We start from the raw sequence: 17,944 nt of genomic DNA on the forward strand, positions 1-17,944 counted from the left end.
AGATAATATTTTAACTATGCTGCTTGCACATGCACAGCATTTTTAAGTATATGCCATCTAACCTTCAATAAGGTTTGCTAGCATTATTTAATTATTTTATTTTTCTTATTTTTAGAGTTCTTCATGCAATGAGGAATTTGAGAGGCATTTATACAGATGCACCCCAAACCTCTTTTTTGTATTACATACATGGTTTTTCCCAAACCAAACATACCTGGGTTAATTATTTCTATGCATAACTTTAATATATCTGTAAACTGTAAGAACATTAGAAGCCCAGACTTTATATTTCAAAGCAGAAACTAACCTATATAAAGATTTAGCAGGTCATATTGAAGTTAGTTACTCCATGGTACTCTTCTCAAAAGCAGCTGGTATTTGCCAGTGTCCAACCAGATTAATAAACACTGGTTCAATCCTCTATGCATTCCTGTAGCACTGAGAAACTATTTGGTAACAGTACAGTGAAAGCATTAACCAGATGGGCAGTAATAATAAACCTGGGTTTTAATGCATTCTTCACTTCTGAAGATAAAACACACAGGAACTATGCACCCATCTGCTCTTGAGAACAGTGCTGGTGCCTAACAGATTCTGTGGAACTTCCTTGGCCGTTTGTCACGAGTGGGAAGATCAGACAAACAGCTAACTTGTTCCTCCTCCTCCTCTTCACAAAGCTGCCACAGGGCTGGGTAAAAGGCCAGACAAGAGGAACCCTCCCACATAAAGTCATGAAACTGTGACCACACCAAGAGCCAGGAAAGTGCTGGGGGTGAAGGTTAAACAAAGCACTCACGCAAACACCAGGTAAGGTCTGCCATCCTCATGAGCTCCAGAGAAAACCAGGGATCTTCTCCTTCAGCTCTCATCACCTCAGCCTGTAGAGTGACATTTCAGATGTCCAACTCCTACGACCAGGAAGCTGGATGAAGGAACATAACTGTGCTCTGGGGTAGCTGGCTACCAGACAGCAACTTTCCCCCCAGACAAATACTGTTCCCATATGGCCTGGCTGGAGATTGTGCTGCTTTCCTCCTTTCTAGTTTTTTAAACAGAAGTCTATTCATCTATTAATTTTATTTGTATGTTGGGTGGGTGGTTCTGATGCCCTGGGATTAAACACTGTATTAGAAGCTATGCAGACACTCAAAGAGTATTTTTAAGCGTCTTTAATAAGCAAGCACCTGCTCTTTTGGGAGTTAAGTAGGTCCTACACAGATAAAAGGCAAAGTCAGTACTCTTCGCATATCCAAATGTCACTACATGCCATGCTGACTTGTTTCTATTCATAACTAGTTTTAGTCAAGCATTTTTTTAACACAGACAGCTTGAAGAAATATTTTCTTTAGAAAGTAGCTCTAAAGCTGTCATAGCTACTATTTCAAGCTAATACAACTAATAATACAACTATTTCAATCTAATTATCAGCTACTGATGCACACCTGACGTGCCAATCTTGACTTTTTGATTCCTTATATTAAAAGGCCCTGTAAGTAACAAAAATATTTTATTCAAACATGCTTATAAATACTATTTTCACAAGTCTGACAATACATATGTTTCCCTCAGAGGATGATAATGTATTTGCAGTCAGAAAAAGCAAAAAAACTCGCACATTTCAGAGCTAAACAATAGTTTCATCACTAAACACCGTCCTAAAACAACCTTCCTGTTGGTTTTTAAAGACAGATTTTATTTGACTAAGAATAACTTCCCATCTTTTATCTAATTTTAGGAGATTTATGGAGTGCAACAACTATTCCTAAGTTTAATTAAACTATGACGCCAGAAAACTCCCACCCAGAAGAATACAGGATTGCATCACTGGTCTTCTACAGCTTTGTGTTCACAGTGGGATTGCTGGTGAATGCCACTGCACTATGGGTGTTCAGCTGCACTACCAAGAAGAGAACAACTATAACTGTATATATGATGAACGTCGCATTACTTGACCTGTTTTTTATATTTTCCTTGCCTTTTCGGATAATCTACCATGGGACAGAAGCATGGCCTTTTGGAGATACATTCTGCCGGATCCTCGGGGCTTTCACTGTGTTTTACCCAGCCATTGCTCTGTGGCTGCTCGCTTTTATCAGCGTAGACAGGTTTATGGCTATTGTCCAGCCCAAACATGTCAAAGAACTAAAAAATACAAAAAAAGCTGTGCTGGCTTGCATTGGAATCTGGATAATGACCCTCTCAACAACATCCCCGTTGGTGTTTCTACGATCTGATCCAGACCAAGCTTCAAATTTCACCACCTGCATGAAAATGCTTGATATCATCCATTTAAAGGAAGTAAATACACTGAATTTTTGTCGTTTGATTTTTTTCTTTTTGATCCCCTTGTTTATCATGATGGGGTGTTACCTAGTCATTATTTATCATTTCATTAATGGCAAGACTTCCAAACTGAAGCCTAAGGCCAAGGAGAGATCCATAAGAATTATAGTTACTCTGATTGCTCAGGTACTCATCTGCTTTGTACCCTTCCACATTTGCTTTGTTTTCCTGATGTTGCAAGATGAAAATACAAGTTACAATCCCTGGGCAGCCTTTACAACTTTCCTCATGAATCTCAGTACTTGCTTGGATGTTATACTGTACTACATTGTTTCCAAACAATTCCAGGCAAGAGTCATCAGTGTAATCCTTTATCGCAATTACCTTCGAAGCATGCGCAGGAAAAGTTTTAGAACTGCAAGTGTAAGATCACTCAATAATATGAACAGTGAAATGATATAAAAAGAGAAGAAATGTCAAGGGACTTTTACAATGCAAACAAGGGATTCTTTTTCCAAATTCTAGCACTCAGCTACACAGACGGATGTTCTATAACTAAAGGTAACAGATATATTAGTTGCATTGTAAATATGACAGAAGCAGAATAATAATTGCACTTCTTTTTATTTGCTCAACATCTTTTGTTGTTTCACCTGAAATGAACTAAAACATAGCATGTGTTAAACTTTCCAACACTTTTATCACCTCAAATGACTGTGAATATTGCCAGATGTGAAAGTGACTATTAATATAATAAAGCAGACAACACTGAAGAATTATGATGCAATGCATATATGAATTTTTTTATATTTGCATAATCAACTGCTCCTAAAACTACTGTATATCCCACATTTCTATAATTAATTTTATTCTCTCAATATCAAATTAATTATGACATAATGAGAAGGCATATGTAGGTAAAATTTATATTTTACTAAATTAAAAACTTCTTTGATGCAGATTTCTTTGTAACTGACTATATTACACAGTCATAAAAATACCATCAAAGGGTAAAATGGTCAAATTGTTCATTACCTACCTGTGGGTATGATGTGCACATTTATGACACCTTACTTTTGCACAAAGTATCTTTTTACATATAGAAAAATATTAATTTCTCCACACACATTAGTAGCCTATGTCCTAGCAACAAACTCTAGGTAACAAATACAAGTAACTGCAGTAGCTACTCAAGCTTTCAACTTCTTTTGAATACCCACACACTAAAAAAATGTATTTTTATAGTATCAAACACATTCTTTTTGTCCTTTATATATCAGTCTTTAGATACTTTCAACAGATGCTCTGGAAAAGCAGAAATTTAAAAAAAGGCCTGTTATGGTGTTTAATATTAAAAATCTTACTCCAAGAGCTTTTATTATTACCTCAGAGTGTGCAACACATGGAAACTCAAGTCTGTGTAATCTCACCTGCCAGAAGTTTAACCACAAAGGGCTGCAAGCTCTGTGGTCCTACTGTAATATGCATATCTTTTATTAACTGCAGAAATCTCAAACATAGGCTATGTAAAACTGAACCACTGAACACCTTAAAGCTGTAAGAACTTCAGCTGCAAGCACAAAATGGAGTAACAACCTCTGGCACTCAATTTTTCAAAAACATACAAAATACCAATATGAAATGCATATGCATTTAAAAGTGAACATAAAGCACATGACTTTCAGTTCTGTTGCCTTTCTGATTTAAGACAGAAATCAGCACAACCTGATTCCAGTTTTTACAAACTGAATGTCTCCAAACAATTTAGACTGATTTAGAACAAATACAGCAATAATTTGTGTGCAAGCCATGTTGCAATCATGTTAACAGAGAAATGAGACTAAGGGATTGGAAACTAATAATTGTATGGGTAAATTATAAATTAAACACAAATCATAGCTAAGAAATAAATGTTTGAAATTACAGTGGTTGTGCCAAGAACCTTTACACTTCAGTTCAAAAGAGGACTAAATTAATTTGAAGTGATACACAAAGGTTTTTTAAAACAAAATCTTCAGAAAACAATCCCTTGAAACAATATCTAAAATAACCAATTAATTAGAAGCTACTTACAAACCAGAAGGCAAGCTGTTGATGGTGATGCCAAATATATACTGAGTGATTTCTACAAGGAGTAGATCAAACAAAGCTGAGAGCATCCAAGCGCCCAGTAAAAAAGACTGGAGAGAAAAAGGTTAATTTGAATCAATTCAGCAGTTTCAAAGTAAGGTTTTAATATACCTCTAAATATAAGAAAAAATAAGAAAACCTCTATAGTAGTTCAATAAAGACAAATTAAATCTTTAATACAATGTAATTCCAGGTCTATTTGTCTAGATACTGAAGAATCAAGAGTAAGATTGATATCTGGGTCTGATATCTTACAAGTGACACAACTGCAAACAGAAATTAAAATAATCCCCTGACTGCAAGGTATTATCAATATAAATTTAAATTTAATAGAACCAAATTATCTTTACAAGCCTTTAACACATATTTCTAAACAACAAACTAGAAATAAAACTGTAGTATTCATCCAAGAGTACAAGACTAAACTGTAGAAAAGTTTCTATTAAAAAACCCTCAAAACTGAACTTACCGAAAATTTTCTGCTGCCATATCTTCTTTCAAATATTCGGAAGTTGTAAATGAGAAGAGTGCTGCAGAATGTGTCTTTCAAATCAAGACATATTGTTCTTCCACATACAAGTCTCCAAATCTGGAAGGTTAATATCATCATGTTAAGCCACTCCTCCTTCAAGGAAATTCTTTACAGAATTTGTGCTCAGAGAGAATGGAATACTGGAGTCAGGTAAGAGAAATGCAGCACAGTCAAGGAGGGAAATATAGAGACTAGTATGTTATGGAGAGTCTCTTTAAAATATTTTCAAAGCAGATGTCTGTTAAAATAAATAAATTGAAATTAACTCAAAATACACTTTGAGGTTCCTAGTTTACACTTAGAAATAAAAATGTAAATCACAACCCTAGTGAATTTAGAATTATAAAAAAAATTTTTTTGAAGCAACCTCAAGATACAAACTAGTACAGTGTAACTGTTCAAAGCAGGTCTAACCAGGTCAGCTTGCTCAGGGCCATGCCAAGTTGAGTCTTGAACATCTCTAAGGATGGAAACTGTTCCTCTGTTCCATCAGTCTTACAGTAAAAACCTTTTCCTTTAAATGGGATTTCTTGTATTTCAATTCATGCCAGTTGTCTCTTGACCTTTCATTGGGCCTGGCTCTGCCTTTCTTGCTCCCTCACATTAGGTATTTACAAGCACTGGTAAGATCTACCCTAACCTTTCTCTTCCCCAGGTTAAACCCAGCTCTCTCAGCCTCTCCTCATACACCAAATCATCTAGCCCCTGACCAGCCTGGTGGTCCTCCACTGGACTCTCTGCAACATGCCAAGGTCAATTTTGTACTCAGGAGCCCAGCACAAGGGACAACACTTCAGACTGCTCTCACTGAGACTGGGTAGAGATGATCACCATCCAGGCCTGCTTGTGAGGCTCTTCCTACCTAATGCAGCCCAGAATGCTGTTGGGCTTCTCAGCCACAATGCTGCATTTCTGCTTCATGTTCAATTTAAGCCTCCACCAGGACCCTCAGGGCTTTTCCTGTGAAGTGACTTCCAGCTGCTCAGCCCGCAGCCTGTACTGGTGCATGGTGTTACTGCTCTCTGATGCAGGAGTTTGCATTTGACCTTGCTGGACTAATGTTCCTATTGACCCTTTTCTCCCCTCTAAATGGCTGCAGAACTAACAGGTGTAAGAACTACAAATCCAAGTTTTACATCACCCACAGGCTTGCTGAGAGAACGCTATGTCCTACTGTTCAAGTTATGAATGAAGACACTAAACACTATTGGCCCCAATCCACTTCACTCACCATTCTCACTACCCCATGTCAACATGCCCAGTTTTAAATCCTAGCCTGAGTACCACCCCTCCTGAAGTCAAGACTGGCAAGGCCATGACCTTGCAGCTGAATATTTCCTGCACTAACTCTGTGCAGCTCTCACACAGACTATGAAAGGCTTCCAGCCTTACTGCTCTTTGCTTTAGCCAGCTTAAAATAGACACAGATATGATGTAACAAAGATCTCTTACACACAGCATTTTCACTGCTCTTGAGGTCCCTTTGTATGGAGACAATGACCTTTTAATTTTGGACAGCATATATTTTGCCTTCCAAACCAAATGTACTCTTCTTCAACTGTTCAGTTTAATATGTGTGCTCTCTACCAGCTTTAAGAAGTGTTAAATCCAACATCCAAAATGTTTGTTCATTCCCTGAAAAAATTCCTCTCCATTAAACACATCCTTGCAGGTGAATTTATTCTAAACAAAATTTCTTTTAAGAGTTTTCATTTGAATATTAGCACCTGAAAGGAGTTAAACAATCTGTTCCCTCTGATCTCAGAGGTACTCAGTGATATAGTACACAGCTTGCTCCAAGGGCTGTGGCAATAAGCGAAACGATCTCATTAAATAAAAAATCCAAACTCACAAATTCTCCCAAAGCACCACAACAAAAGTGTAATAGCTTTTACAGATACTTGCAAGTGTTTATGGTTAAGACACATTAGAGATGTTTTCTTTGAATAAAATGCAGCTACTACTGTTTTTCAGCAGATCAAACATATGGAAAGAGAGGATTCCTTTGAAGACAAATCTCAAAACAAACAAATAAACAAATCCCAAACCCACACAATTTCCATTTAAAACTTGAATAGTTTCTCAGACTTTTTCATTCCCTCCCCTAAACACTTGGCTGTAACATTTTTAAAAGGCAGACATCATTTATGTATTTTCCCTGCACAGCATCAGCAAGATACTTGGTAAATATGAGTAGTGCTCTTGCAGAGTTGTAATTTATTATCAGAATAAAGCTCTTGTTTTTGACAAGAAAGATTACAGAGACCACAATAGCACAGAGCATCACTAGTTAGGTCTAGTAATCTTTTCACGCTTACAGGCTACAGCTGGCATCCTCAAAGACATTAATTTGACTACATACCTTTTGTTTGATGCAATTGTAAAATCTGTGGGGTAAGATAAACACAGAGGCATTTGCTAACCTTTCTCTATTGAGCAGTACGTTGCTACTTTCAAAAATTAAAAACATCCCAAAACAAATACCCACAGAACTTATCTAATCACTTTTAAGTTCATTACTTCATCATTTAGAGCTGATACTACAGGATCCTTAAGTTAGTTTAAAATAAAACATTACAAGACACAATACCTGAAAGATAGAGTAACTAAGTTTGAAACAGGAATGAGTATGAAATTAACCAATTCAGCTGATTACTGAAGAACATGACAAACTCCCCCATCATCTGGAATTTTCAATTTAGAAGCAGCAGTTTTATTCAAGAGGCAAAGTTTCATTTTCCACAACTACAACAGTTAATTAGAGAATGAAAATTATGGACTCTGTTGTTAAAATAAATAATTTATAATCAGCATGCCTCATCAAAGTAGCCCTCTTCAGCCTCAAAAATTAGGCACAATAAGATACTGACATTCATATCAAAATATTTGTATTCTTAAATGGGTTAAGTCACACTTCATTCACAGCAAGTTTACATATGCCAATGCCTGAAAGGAAAACCAACACAAACCAAGTACCAAGTAGTTTCCCAGACGAGAAAAAGAAATTAAAAGCTATATTGATTGTTTTAGATCAGTTTTTCTCATGTTTTCCAAAAAGTAGCATACTGGGGTGATATAAAAAAAGATAAGAACAAGCTGGTCTACAGCAGTGTACAAAGGGAAAGAATCAGAGGACAAACAGACTGTGGGGGAAAATTGCATAGAATACCACAGTTTGCAGTCTCTTTTCACACTAAGTGAACACACTCTTACCTGAAAATCCTCTTTTACAGCTTGTAGGTTATACACAAAGAACTTCTGATAATGTTGGAAGAGCAGAGTCAATAGAATCGAGATGGCACTTGGGACTAGTAACAAACTCTTTGACAAAGGCGCTTTATCTGAAAGACAAAAACAAATAAACAATCAAACCATTTTAGAGAAAAGTCTTTCACATTCAAAAAGTGACATATTTAAACAGGTGACTGGAAGACATAATAGCAGTGACACCACCTTGACTTTTTAGCTTCAACAACTTCCCAAGTTCTCAAAAACTTGTGAATAGATAGGAAGAACACACTAATCAAAGGAAATGTTTAGAGATATTAATGACAGTTATATATTAGCCAGACATTTTGTTTCCAACACTCTCATGAAATTAGCTACAACTAAACCCAAGCTCTTTGCACCTACTGAGGTCATGTCCTCCTATACTGCCCTCCTAAGGCTCAATCGCATTTCAGGAAATAAAATAATCACTCTCTTTTCTAGCAAAAATATACATGCACATCTAGTTAAATACTCTTGTTTCCTTTGCCTTAGGGATTAAGATTAGCTTTTTCTTGGAGGCTATGAAGCAGGAACCACCTGAATAAATGGACTTTCTCACCACTGCACCTAGATCCACCATTCAAGGAATCATATCTAAGTCAATTTACGTGATACTCATCTTCCTCCCATTCAATCATTACAATTATTCATAAAGAAATTATTAGAATCAGGATGTTTGCGAAATGAGAACTTCTTTCCCTCTAGGGCCGTGACTTTCAGAAAGGACATTGACAAGAAAGCAGGCAAAGAACAGCGAAATCTGCAGCACACATTTAACATTTACTAAAATCTACCAAGTAGGATTTCCAGCAGGACCATAGCCAGCAATTCACCCTAACCTGTTGGTGCAGTTGATGCAATAAAACACAAACTCTTGCCCAAAAACTCAAGCCAACACAGAACCTCTGAAATATAATTCATTCTATGACTTTTCTCCTTCTCACAAATGCAACCTGAATCACATTTACTTCCTTTCCAAACACCTCAGCTATGGCACAGAATCCATTCATTTTCAGACAACTGTTTTTGGAGGGTACTACAAAAATCCATAGTTCTGTTATCATTCTTCTTAATATAATAAAAGGAGCAATGAGATTACTTTAAAAGTACAAATGAGGAGTAAGGAGCAGGAACACAGGAGGAACTAAACTGCATGAAACAGTATAATACAATAAACATTTACTACCTGTCCAGATTAAAGTGAATAGCATTAATGATTTTTTCAACATCTGCCATGCACTAGAACAATGAACTGCTAGAAAAAGCAGATGGCAATAGGCACCAAAGAGAAGATTTTAATTATGGCACAATCCCACCGCCATCGAAAATATGGCTCTTGCTACATAGTTTAAGCATGATCCTCATCCAAGTATTAACTGATGACATCAAGAATTACTTTGATGGGCACGGTTAGCTGTTCACCACACTTCACCCTTGAAGTCTGCAGTCTTCTGATCGTCACCATGGGAAGAAAACATCTCTATGTGTATCATAATGAAAACTTGTACTCAAAACTATTAATTCAGTCCACACCCATACCTTTTGAGTTCATTATTTAAACATGCAGTTTCCATTTGAGCAAGTACGGCCTTGAAGAACCATCCTTTTATAGAAATTAGGCAGTGACTTGGATTGACACAGGTTGATGTTACTATGCTAAATATAAGCTCTAATTTCATGATTGTATGAGACACCCGGGCAGAAAGTCTGGCTGATTCTTTTTTTTTTTTAATGCAAGAAAACTGTCCACATTTCAATCTACTATCTTTCCTTTGTTTTTAGGTTTTTTCCTTCAAAAATAAAGTCTATATTCTTTAGACATCCATTTTTAAAAAATTATTCATTCCTCTAATTCAGTTGGGCTTTTCAAAACCATCTGAAGCCATCAGAGTACTGTACAACACTGGGGAGAAAAAAGAAGCTGGAGCTTCCTGAAAGCTACTATGCAGACAATGCACACAGATATTCATTTGAAACCTCAAGCAATACTCCCTGAGTTAACTTAGTTAAATTAACATTTCTTAATGTGAAAAGGTCAATTTTATAATCAGGATACAGATTTTTGATACTTGGAAGTACAGCCTAATTTGGCTGTAATAGCCACAACAGTAAACATTTCTCAACCAAAAAAAAAATGTTATTTTACTATATTTTAAATTTAAATTCAAATTGTTATTTTACTATATTTCACTAAATGCATTTACATTATTTAATGAATTTTAAGAAATTAATTAGTTCACAAGAACTAATTAATCCTATAAAACTTTTTACATAAGGATCACATTACCACAGACACACATGAGAACAAAGTCTCTAGATATCCCACCGTGACTATATTTTTCTATACAGGTTTAATATGTTGATTTTACTGCCATTTTTTTTATTAGATCATTTTTACATTACAGGTAATATACACTGAAATACTTCATCCTATCAAGTTAATTCCTAATTTGAATGCTTCCAAAAATATCCAACCAACAGGACTCTATTTCTCCGGAAGTGTGAACACACATTTTTATTAAGAGCTTGCTTTCAGCTTAGACACTTTAAACCCTGATACAGGGAAAAAATGCTTATTATAAGACATCAAATGAAAAACCACAGAAGCACCTAACCCATGAATCTGTCTGTCACCCACAGGAAACATCGCATGAGTGATGGAAATTTCTACTCTCCAGCTTCTCATAATGTCATCATGGTTGAGAAGTTTATTCTTGTCTGGTGAACTTGAAAAATATAATAATGCATCCTCTGAAATTCTTTTTCCAAGTGTTTCACTGCACAGTGTAGCAGTTTGCTTTATCCCTCAATGGCATAAAGATCCTTCTTGGGGACCGCTGTGAGGTCGTGGGGAAGGAACAACCTTTCCACTACTGTAGAATGCCTCAAGCTTGTCAGACCAAAAATACAACAATGCCAGATTTTGCACAATTGGGCATTCTGATATCCAAGTCAAATTCCTTACTTACAATGCAAAGGTAAAATTTAGAAAGCAGAATTCTAATCCAATGAATGTGCAAGCATGGATGAGATGGAAATAGTTACCATAAACCTACCAGGGCACCAGTCTGCTGGCAGCACCAATGCAAATGTTCACCAGAAGGAGAAAACACGAGAGAAAGAAGAATGAAAGGCTAAACACTCATTATGACCTTGAAAGTTAAAATATATCAAATACTGTCTTCAGGAATCTTGGAATAAATGTGCAATCCCAAAGTGCTCCTTGAGTGGCATTTCTTTCAAACAACAGGCAGTTATAGCACTGGTGCTGCAACACCTCTACTGAGCATCCGCCTAAGTACCCAGAGAAATTTTGGTAATAACCAGCAGAATACACCCACACTATGATGAAGAGCAAGAATTAACTTCCACTACAGATCTTTGCTTCTTCCTGGTGCAATGGAGAAGCTCTCCCCCAAAACTGCCCTCAAAATCTCATAGGCAAGTGTCCCAACCTTCATGCTACCAACTGTGCAATGTGAAGCTGCTCCTAAAATGTGACATTAGTGAGAAAACTACTTCTAAGCCTCCACATTCCACCCCTGCACTTACTACAAAGCCCACACATCCTCTTCTTCCACAATCTACTACTCTGCTGGTTGCCAGTGCCTCTTTTACAATACAGATAGTGAAGGATACAGGTGTCCATCTGTCACAAACAGAGGGGGAGGTTTATGACACAACTGCCCGAGCTGCAGCTCCAGAAATCAGCACTGCACTAATGGCAAGAATGAAAAGATACAGCCACAGTTTTTGGAATCATTTCCTGTCCCTGCCTGTTCACTACTCACAGATGAAGAGACAGCAGATGGGCATAGCAAAACAGGCAGCCAGACCAAGCTACTGTTGCAGAAGAGCTCTTGCAGGAACAGCTTCACCCCCTGGACTGCTACTCCAGGCTGAGGATTCAAGTGTTGACTTGGGAGAGGATCTCATTGCCGGCTGATGTGAAGTGATGAGCCAGCTGATGAGCAGCGGCTGCAGAAGTTCAAATTAGCTCAGGGCAATTTCTGTGGGGATCCCTACTGAGCTCATACCGCAGCTGCAGAAAACATGCTGTGTAACAACTCTTTTTTTCCACTATCACCCGCAAATTTCCCAAATTCAGCTGTTAAAAGGCAGGCATGTCACTTTCAAAGAGACAATTAACTGCTGGGGGCTACTGTAATGGCACAAAATACCCATAGAACAGTTTTTAAATGTTTATACACCAGATCTGTGTATTAAACCATAATAAATACACAACCGAATCCACAGTACTTCCCAAATGCCCTATGGAATTTTGACTGGTTGTTCTTCCTGCATTAAACCATCATGCAGATATCACTCTATTGTATTTCAAGACCTGTCCAAGAACCTGCAGCAGGCTCACCAACCAGCAGTGATGCTCGTTTGCAAGTGAAAACAGTAAGAGTATCACTGCAGGAGCAGTTCTTCTGAATTCAATCCAGAAGCTGAGAGGTGAATAATATTAGTATTAAGAAAGTTAATAGAGAAACCTGTGATCATGCTTTAAATCTATTTTTTAAAGGCACAGTCAAGCTTGTAATCAAACTTCTTGCCTATACATTTACTGTTTAGAAAACTGCTAGGTGCACCCTAGGTTACAAACTATTAAAAAAAAAGAGCTGCAAAAAGAAAAAAAAAAGAAAACCTTTGTTTCTAAAAGCAATACTTGAAATAGAAACTGAATCAGGTTGAAAGTATCAAAAATATTCACCCCATTCAGCAAACTTCTCTTCCTTCCAACCAGATAGAGGTGTTACCATCCTGCTTTTAGTAAACACTGTCAGAACTATCAGGTATGGCTACACCACAAGACCATGTGGAGATCCCCACACGAGCTTGAAATGAAATGAAATGAGCTAGTTCTGCAGAAGCAGAATAGCCACAGTTTTGTGGCCTTCAATGCTGTGCTGCTTCCAGGGCTCACGCTAACCAGGCTGCACAGTGGCATGCTGATGTACAAGCTAATTTGCTTTCCCATAAAGTACTGTACTGCATAATACTGTTATGCACAAGACTTGTGTATTCAGTACATGCTTCATTTTTCCTTCAGTCATACCACAAAGCATTAATTTACATAGCTTTATTATTTTCCCGACGCCTCTGCACAACAGAGTTCAGTCCTGCCAGTTATGCAAGCAGAGGAGCACCGAGATCCCTTCTTGCCTTGGGGATTTTCAACAAATTGCTAGCACTGCACTACAAGGGTCATAGAGGTAAAAGCCTAAGTTGCACTAGTGAGTTCAAAGGGTTCTCCTCACTCCTACTACAAGAAATATCTTGTGTGCAGTAGTCAAATATTTTTCAGATGTAACAAGTGTATATGCTTTAAAAGATGGACTCAAATGTTACCTCAATAATGACTTAACAGTCTTTCCTACTAGACTCCTGTGCAGTACATAAACAGCATGAAGAATATTGGGAGGGGATAGTACAATGTTTGCAGAAAGGTTTTGTGTTGGTCTAAGTGGTTTAAACTGTTGGTAAGGCCTTTGTGTCTTATAAGGGAAAGCCTTCCTGTGTACTATACTTTGCTCCTGGGACGCAGCCTCATGGCAAACTAAGCAGCACTACAGTAAAGCAAACAGCCAGGCCATTCACACACTCACTTGAGCCTCTGCAGAACTGCTCAAGTGTTTCAGCAGCATTGTAACGGGACCAAAGCTGCCAGCAGATTGCAACACAAGCAACCAGCCTGGGTCTGGCACCTCAGCCCACCTGTCAAGCACATCTAAAGCCACTGCTGCCAGGATGCCCCCTGAGCACACTGCAATGGCCTTTGACAAGTCAGCTCAGCTGGGCTTGTGTTCTGATAAGCCATTTGCGTATGTCTGAGCTATGTCTCTTACTAGTACCCAGAGACACTGGCTCTTTTTTCCAGAGCACACCAGCTTCACCAGTATTCCAGACAACAGAAACAGTTTCCACAGCAGAGGCAAACTATCTTTGTCCTTTTAGAAGGTGGTGTCCTTTGTTTCCTGACTTCCCTATCTCACAGTCATACCACGTACCAGGTATGTTTATTTTATTTTCACATTTCCATCTCCTCATCCCAACATTATAAATGTTAATTAGTCTGTCAGAGGTGGCACAGTAGGCTGCAGGAGCCTTCAGTGTGATCTGGCATGATCATTCTTATTGCTGCTGAAACAGGTATCCATTTATTTTATTCAGGGTCACTGATACAGGTCCCATAATCCACCAACACTGCCTTCTGCCAGAGGTTCCCACGCCCCAGGGGCAGAACACACACATACAGTTCCCTGATACAACATCAGGCACCAACTCATTAACCACCTGAACCATCAGATTCTGTGCATCACTGAGAGAATCCCACACTCCTGCTGCTACTGCAGCAACTTCTGCTATACACACAGAAACAAATCTGAGGGCACAGGGACACCTGAGACTGCCACAGTTGTGCCCTAGGTGAGCATATGTCACTGCACCTAAATCCATGCCTCTACTGGAGTTTGTCAGTGCACCAGCCAAATCCTACTGTAAAAACCCACTTCAGGTTAACAGGTAAGTTCAGTAAGAACATACGTTGTATTCATTTTTGAGAAGGGAAAAAAAAAAAGCACAACACTGAGTATTGAGCTGTGTCAGGGAAGGTTTAGGTTAGAAAGGTTCTTTACCTAAAGAGTGACCAGGCACTGGAACAGGCTCCCCAGGGCAGTGGTCACAGCACCAGCCTGACAGAGTTCAAGAAGCATTTGGACAATGCTCTCAGGCACATGGTGTGATTCTTGAGCTGTCCTGTGCAGGGTTAGAAGCTGGGCTTGATAATCTTAGTGAGTCTTTTCCAGATCACGATACTCTATGATTTTCTTTCTGCAGAATGACATATTTCTAGGTTTTTTCCCTACCAGATACATGTTTCTTATGACAACCATTTCTCACTCATCCTTCTGATGGATCAAACCTGGAAAAATTTGTAAATACTGACCATGACTTTCCACCCATTCAGTCTAACAAGATACTCTTCCTCCTGCATTCTTTCTTATAGAATTATAGAAAGACACATGCCACTGAAAAGTCCCTCTACAGTATCTACTGGGGAGCACAGGGAAAGTTGAAAACTCAGGAGCGGCAAATCAATGTACAGTATTATCAGATCCATCTGAAAAAGACTCTTCCTTTCTTTGGATTCCTCATACAAAATACAACTACAACTAACATTCCTTTTTAAATGCCAGAATTATTCCCCCTAGTCAGAGAGTGCTTTCACACTCAAACTGCTTTCACAGAATCACAGAGTACATTAAGTTAGAAAAGACCTCTGAGATCATGAAGTCCAAGCTCTGACCAAACACTATCTTGTTGACGAGACCATGGCACTGAGTGCCTCACTCCATTTTTTTCTTAAACACTTCCAGGGATGGTAACTCCACCACATCCTTGGGCAGCCCATTCCAATATCTAATTATCCTTTCTGTGAAGAAATTCCTCCCAATGTCCAACTTCAACCTCCCCTGGTACAGCTTGAGGCTAAGTTCTCTGGTGTTGTCCTGTTGTTGGTTACCTGCGAGAAGAGGGCAACTCTCATTTTGCTTCCTTTCAGGTACTTGTAAAGAGCGATAAGATCACCCCTGAACCTCGTTTTCTCCAGGCAAAACGACCCCAGCTCCTTCATCCACTTCTCATAGGACATGCATTCCAGATGCTTCATCAGCTCCACTGCCCTTCTCTGGACATGCTGCAGCACCCCAATGTCCTTCCTAAACTCAGGGGCACAGAACTGGAGACAGTACCCGAGGTGCATCCTCACCAGTGCTGAGTACAGAGGGACAATCACTGCCCTGGTCCTGCTGGCCACACTATTGCTGATACAGGCCAGGATGCCGTTGGCCTTCTTGGCCACCTGGGCACACTGACTCATGTTCAGCTGGCTGTCAACCAGCACCAGATCGTTTTCCTCCGGGCAGTTTTCCAGCCACTCTTCTCCAGATCTGTAGTGCTGCCTGGGGCGGTTGAGATCCAAATGCAGGAGCTGGCACCTGACCTTTTTGAACTTCATACTGTTGGGTGTCAGCCCATTGATCCAGCCTGTTTAGAGAGCTCTGCATAGCCCTCCTGCCCTTCAGCAGACAAACACTCCTTCCTATTTTGTAAGGAGCATGCAGTTAGTCAGCAGAGCTTTGACTTAGCATTCGTCCTCGCCTGCTCTTAGGACTGTGGTGCCCAAGTCCACCCCGCAGCCAGGTCAGCTCCTCACTGCTGCTCCCAGACGCTGCAGATCCTGTGTCCTGTAAAACAAGCTCAGAGCCAACCCCAGATACCTGCGAAGTCAGTTCAGGTAGCATCGGACATGAAATTATATGTGCTGTGCGTAAAAATAAAGCTAAGCAGAGCTAGGGGCATGCTAGTCCTTACGTTTGCCTTATCAATAAACTCATTTTAAAAAACAAGTTTAATTTCACATTTAGAAAAGAGGGGTTGGTCGCTTTTTCTGATACGTATCTTGGCACGGCGATCTATATCGATGTACGCAAATACATATAAACACACAGAGAGACACAGACACACACGGACACGCAGACACATACACATGCAGACAGACACACACACACAGCCCGACACACCCGCGGCTCCTCCCGCCGTCACGTAGTTTAAAAGTCCAGCCAAGAGAGGACCGAAGCCAGCGGCTCCCCGGGGGCCGACGGCGGCAGCGCCGCCCGCGCTCCCACCCCTGGCCGCCGCCCTCCCCGGACCGCGGCGGGGCCGGTACTCACAGAACCCGTTGGAGCCGGTGCTGGTGAACATGGCAGCGGCCCGGCCCGGCCCGGCCGGCGGGCGCGGCTGGCGGAGCCCCCGAGGTCGGGCAGCCCCTGAGGAGCCGCGGCGGGCCGGGGCCGGGGCCGGGGCTGGGGAGGGCTAAGGCGGCCGCGAAGGGCCAAACGCCGCCGCCAGGCGACCGGGCGGCGCCCCCTGCCGGGCCTGCCGGGCGAGCGGGTGCGCGGGCGGCGCTTCGGTGTGAGTGTGTTATCTGTAATTACTCCTGTCTTCAGAAATGGGAATAACTTCTCTCCACTAAGGGTGGCAGAGCACTGGGACAGGCTGCCCAGGGAGGGCGTCGCCCTCTCTGGACACATTCAAAACCCACCTGGGCACTTTGCGTGTCACCTGCTCCAGGTGACCTTGCCTTGGCTGGGCCTTGGACTAATCGCCCTCCAGAAGCCACTTCCAGCCCTAACTATTCTGTGATTTCCTGGTTCAACACGATTTAAATTTTAAATTTGTATGTGCCTTGAGGAAGCCTGACTCCTTACCCTTGGGAAAACTCTGGCCCTCTAGGCTCACCCTGATTTGGGGAGTCCAGCCGGTAAATGTCTCATTGGGAGCCGTGGGTGAGCTGTCACTGCAGCTAACGGAGACAGAGTCAATACAGACAGAGCTTTCCAGGCGGCTGGATGAAGGTGTCTGCTTTAGGATCCAGTTCATTCCTCCCCAGGCTCCACCAAGGGACTGCATTGAAGAGATCACCCACCGTGAGCTCCGGTGGCTCATCAGCTTTCTAGCAGCATGGCAGGCACGCAATACGAAGTGAGCTGGATTCCCGATTTCATAGGAGATAAGGTATCATAAGGCTGAAACTATTAAGGCAACAAATTTCACCGACAGAAAATGTAGAACTCAGACTTTACTGAAATAAGTCATGCTAGGCATTTAAAAAGGTGACAGTGCTTTGCAGCACAAGGTGTGTGCGCTTTGTGTTCGTGT

At 40.3% G+C, this 17,944-nt stretch overlaps 2 protein-coding genes across 2 annotated transcripts in view; one reads left to right on the forward strand and one right to left on the reverse strand.

Moving 5' to 3' along the window:
* Positions 1–17,092, reverse strand: part of UBAC2 (UBA domain containing 2) — an 89,665-nt gene extending 72,573 nt beyond the window's left edge. The window contains exons 1-4 of the mRNA XM_084201324.1: positions 16,957–17,092; positions 8,159–8,286; positions 4,883–5,002; positions 4,357–4,463 (exon numbers count right to left, since the gene is read on the reverse strand). Coding sequence (XP_084057450.1) covers positions 4,357–4,463; positions 4,883–5,002; positions 8,159–8,286; positions 16,957–16,987 — 386 coding nt within the window. The 5' untranslated portion in view covers positions 16,988–17,092. The remainder of the gene's footprint in view (positions 1–4,356; positions 4,464–4,882; positions 5,003–8,158; positions 8,287–16,956) is intronic.
* GPR18 (G protein-coupled receptor 18) lies at positions 1,780–2,745 on the forward strand (the record flags this gene model as incomplete). The annotated part of the gene is made up of 1 exon (XM_084200979.1): positions 1,780–2,745. One exon carries the CDS (start codon positions 1,780–1,782, stop codon positions 2,743–2,745), a length of 966 nt encoding a protein of 321 aa, XP_084057105.1.
* Positions 17,093–17,944: the final 852 nt, after the last annotated feature.

This window comes from Fringilla coelebs (assembly GCF_963513975.1).
Source record: "Fringilla coelebs genome assembly, chromosome: 2".
NCBI lineage: Eukaryota > Metazoa > Chordata > Aves > Passeriformes > Fringillidae > Fringilla > Fringilla coelebs.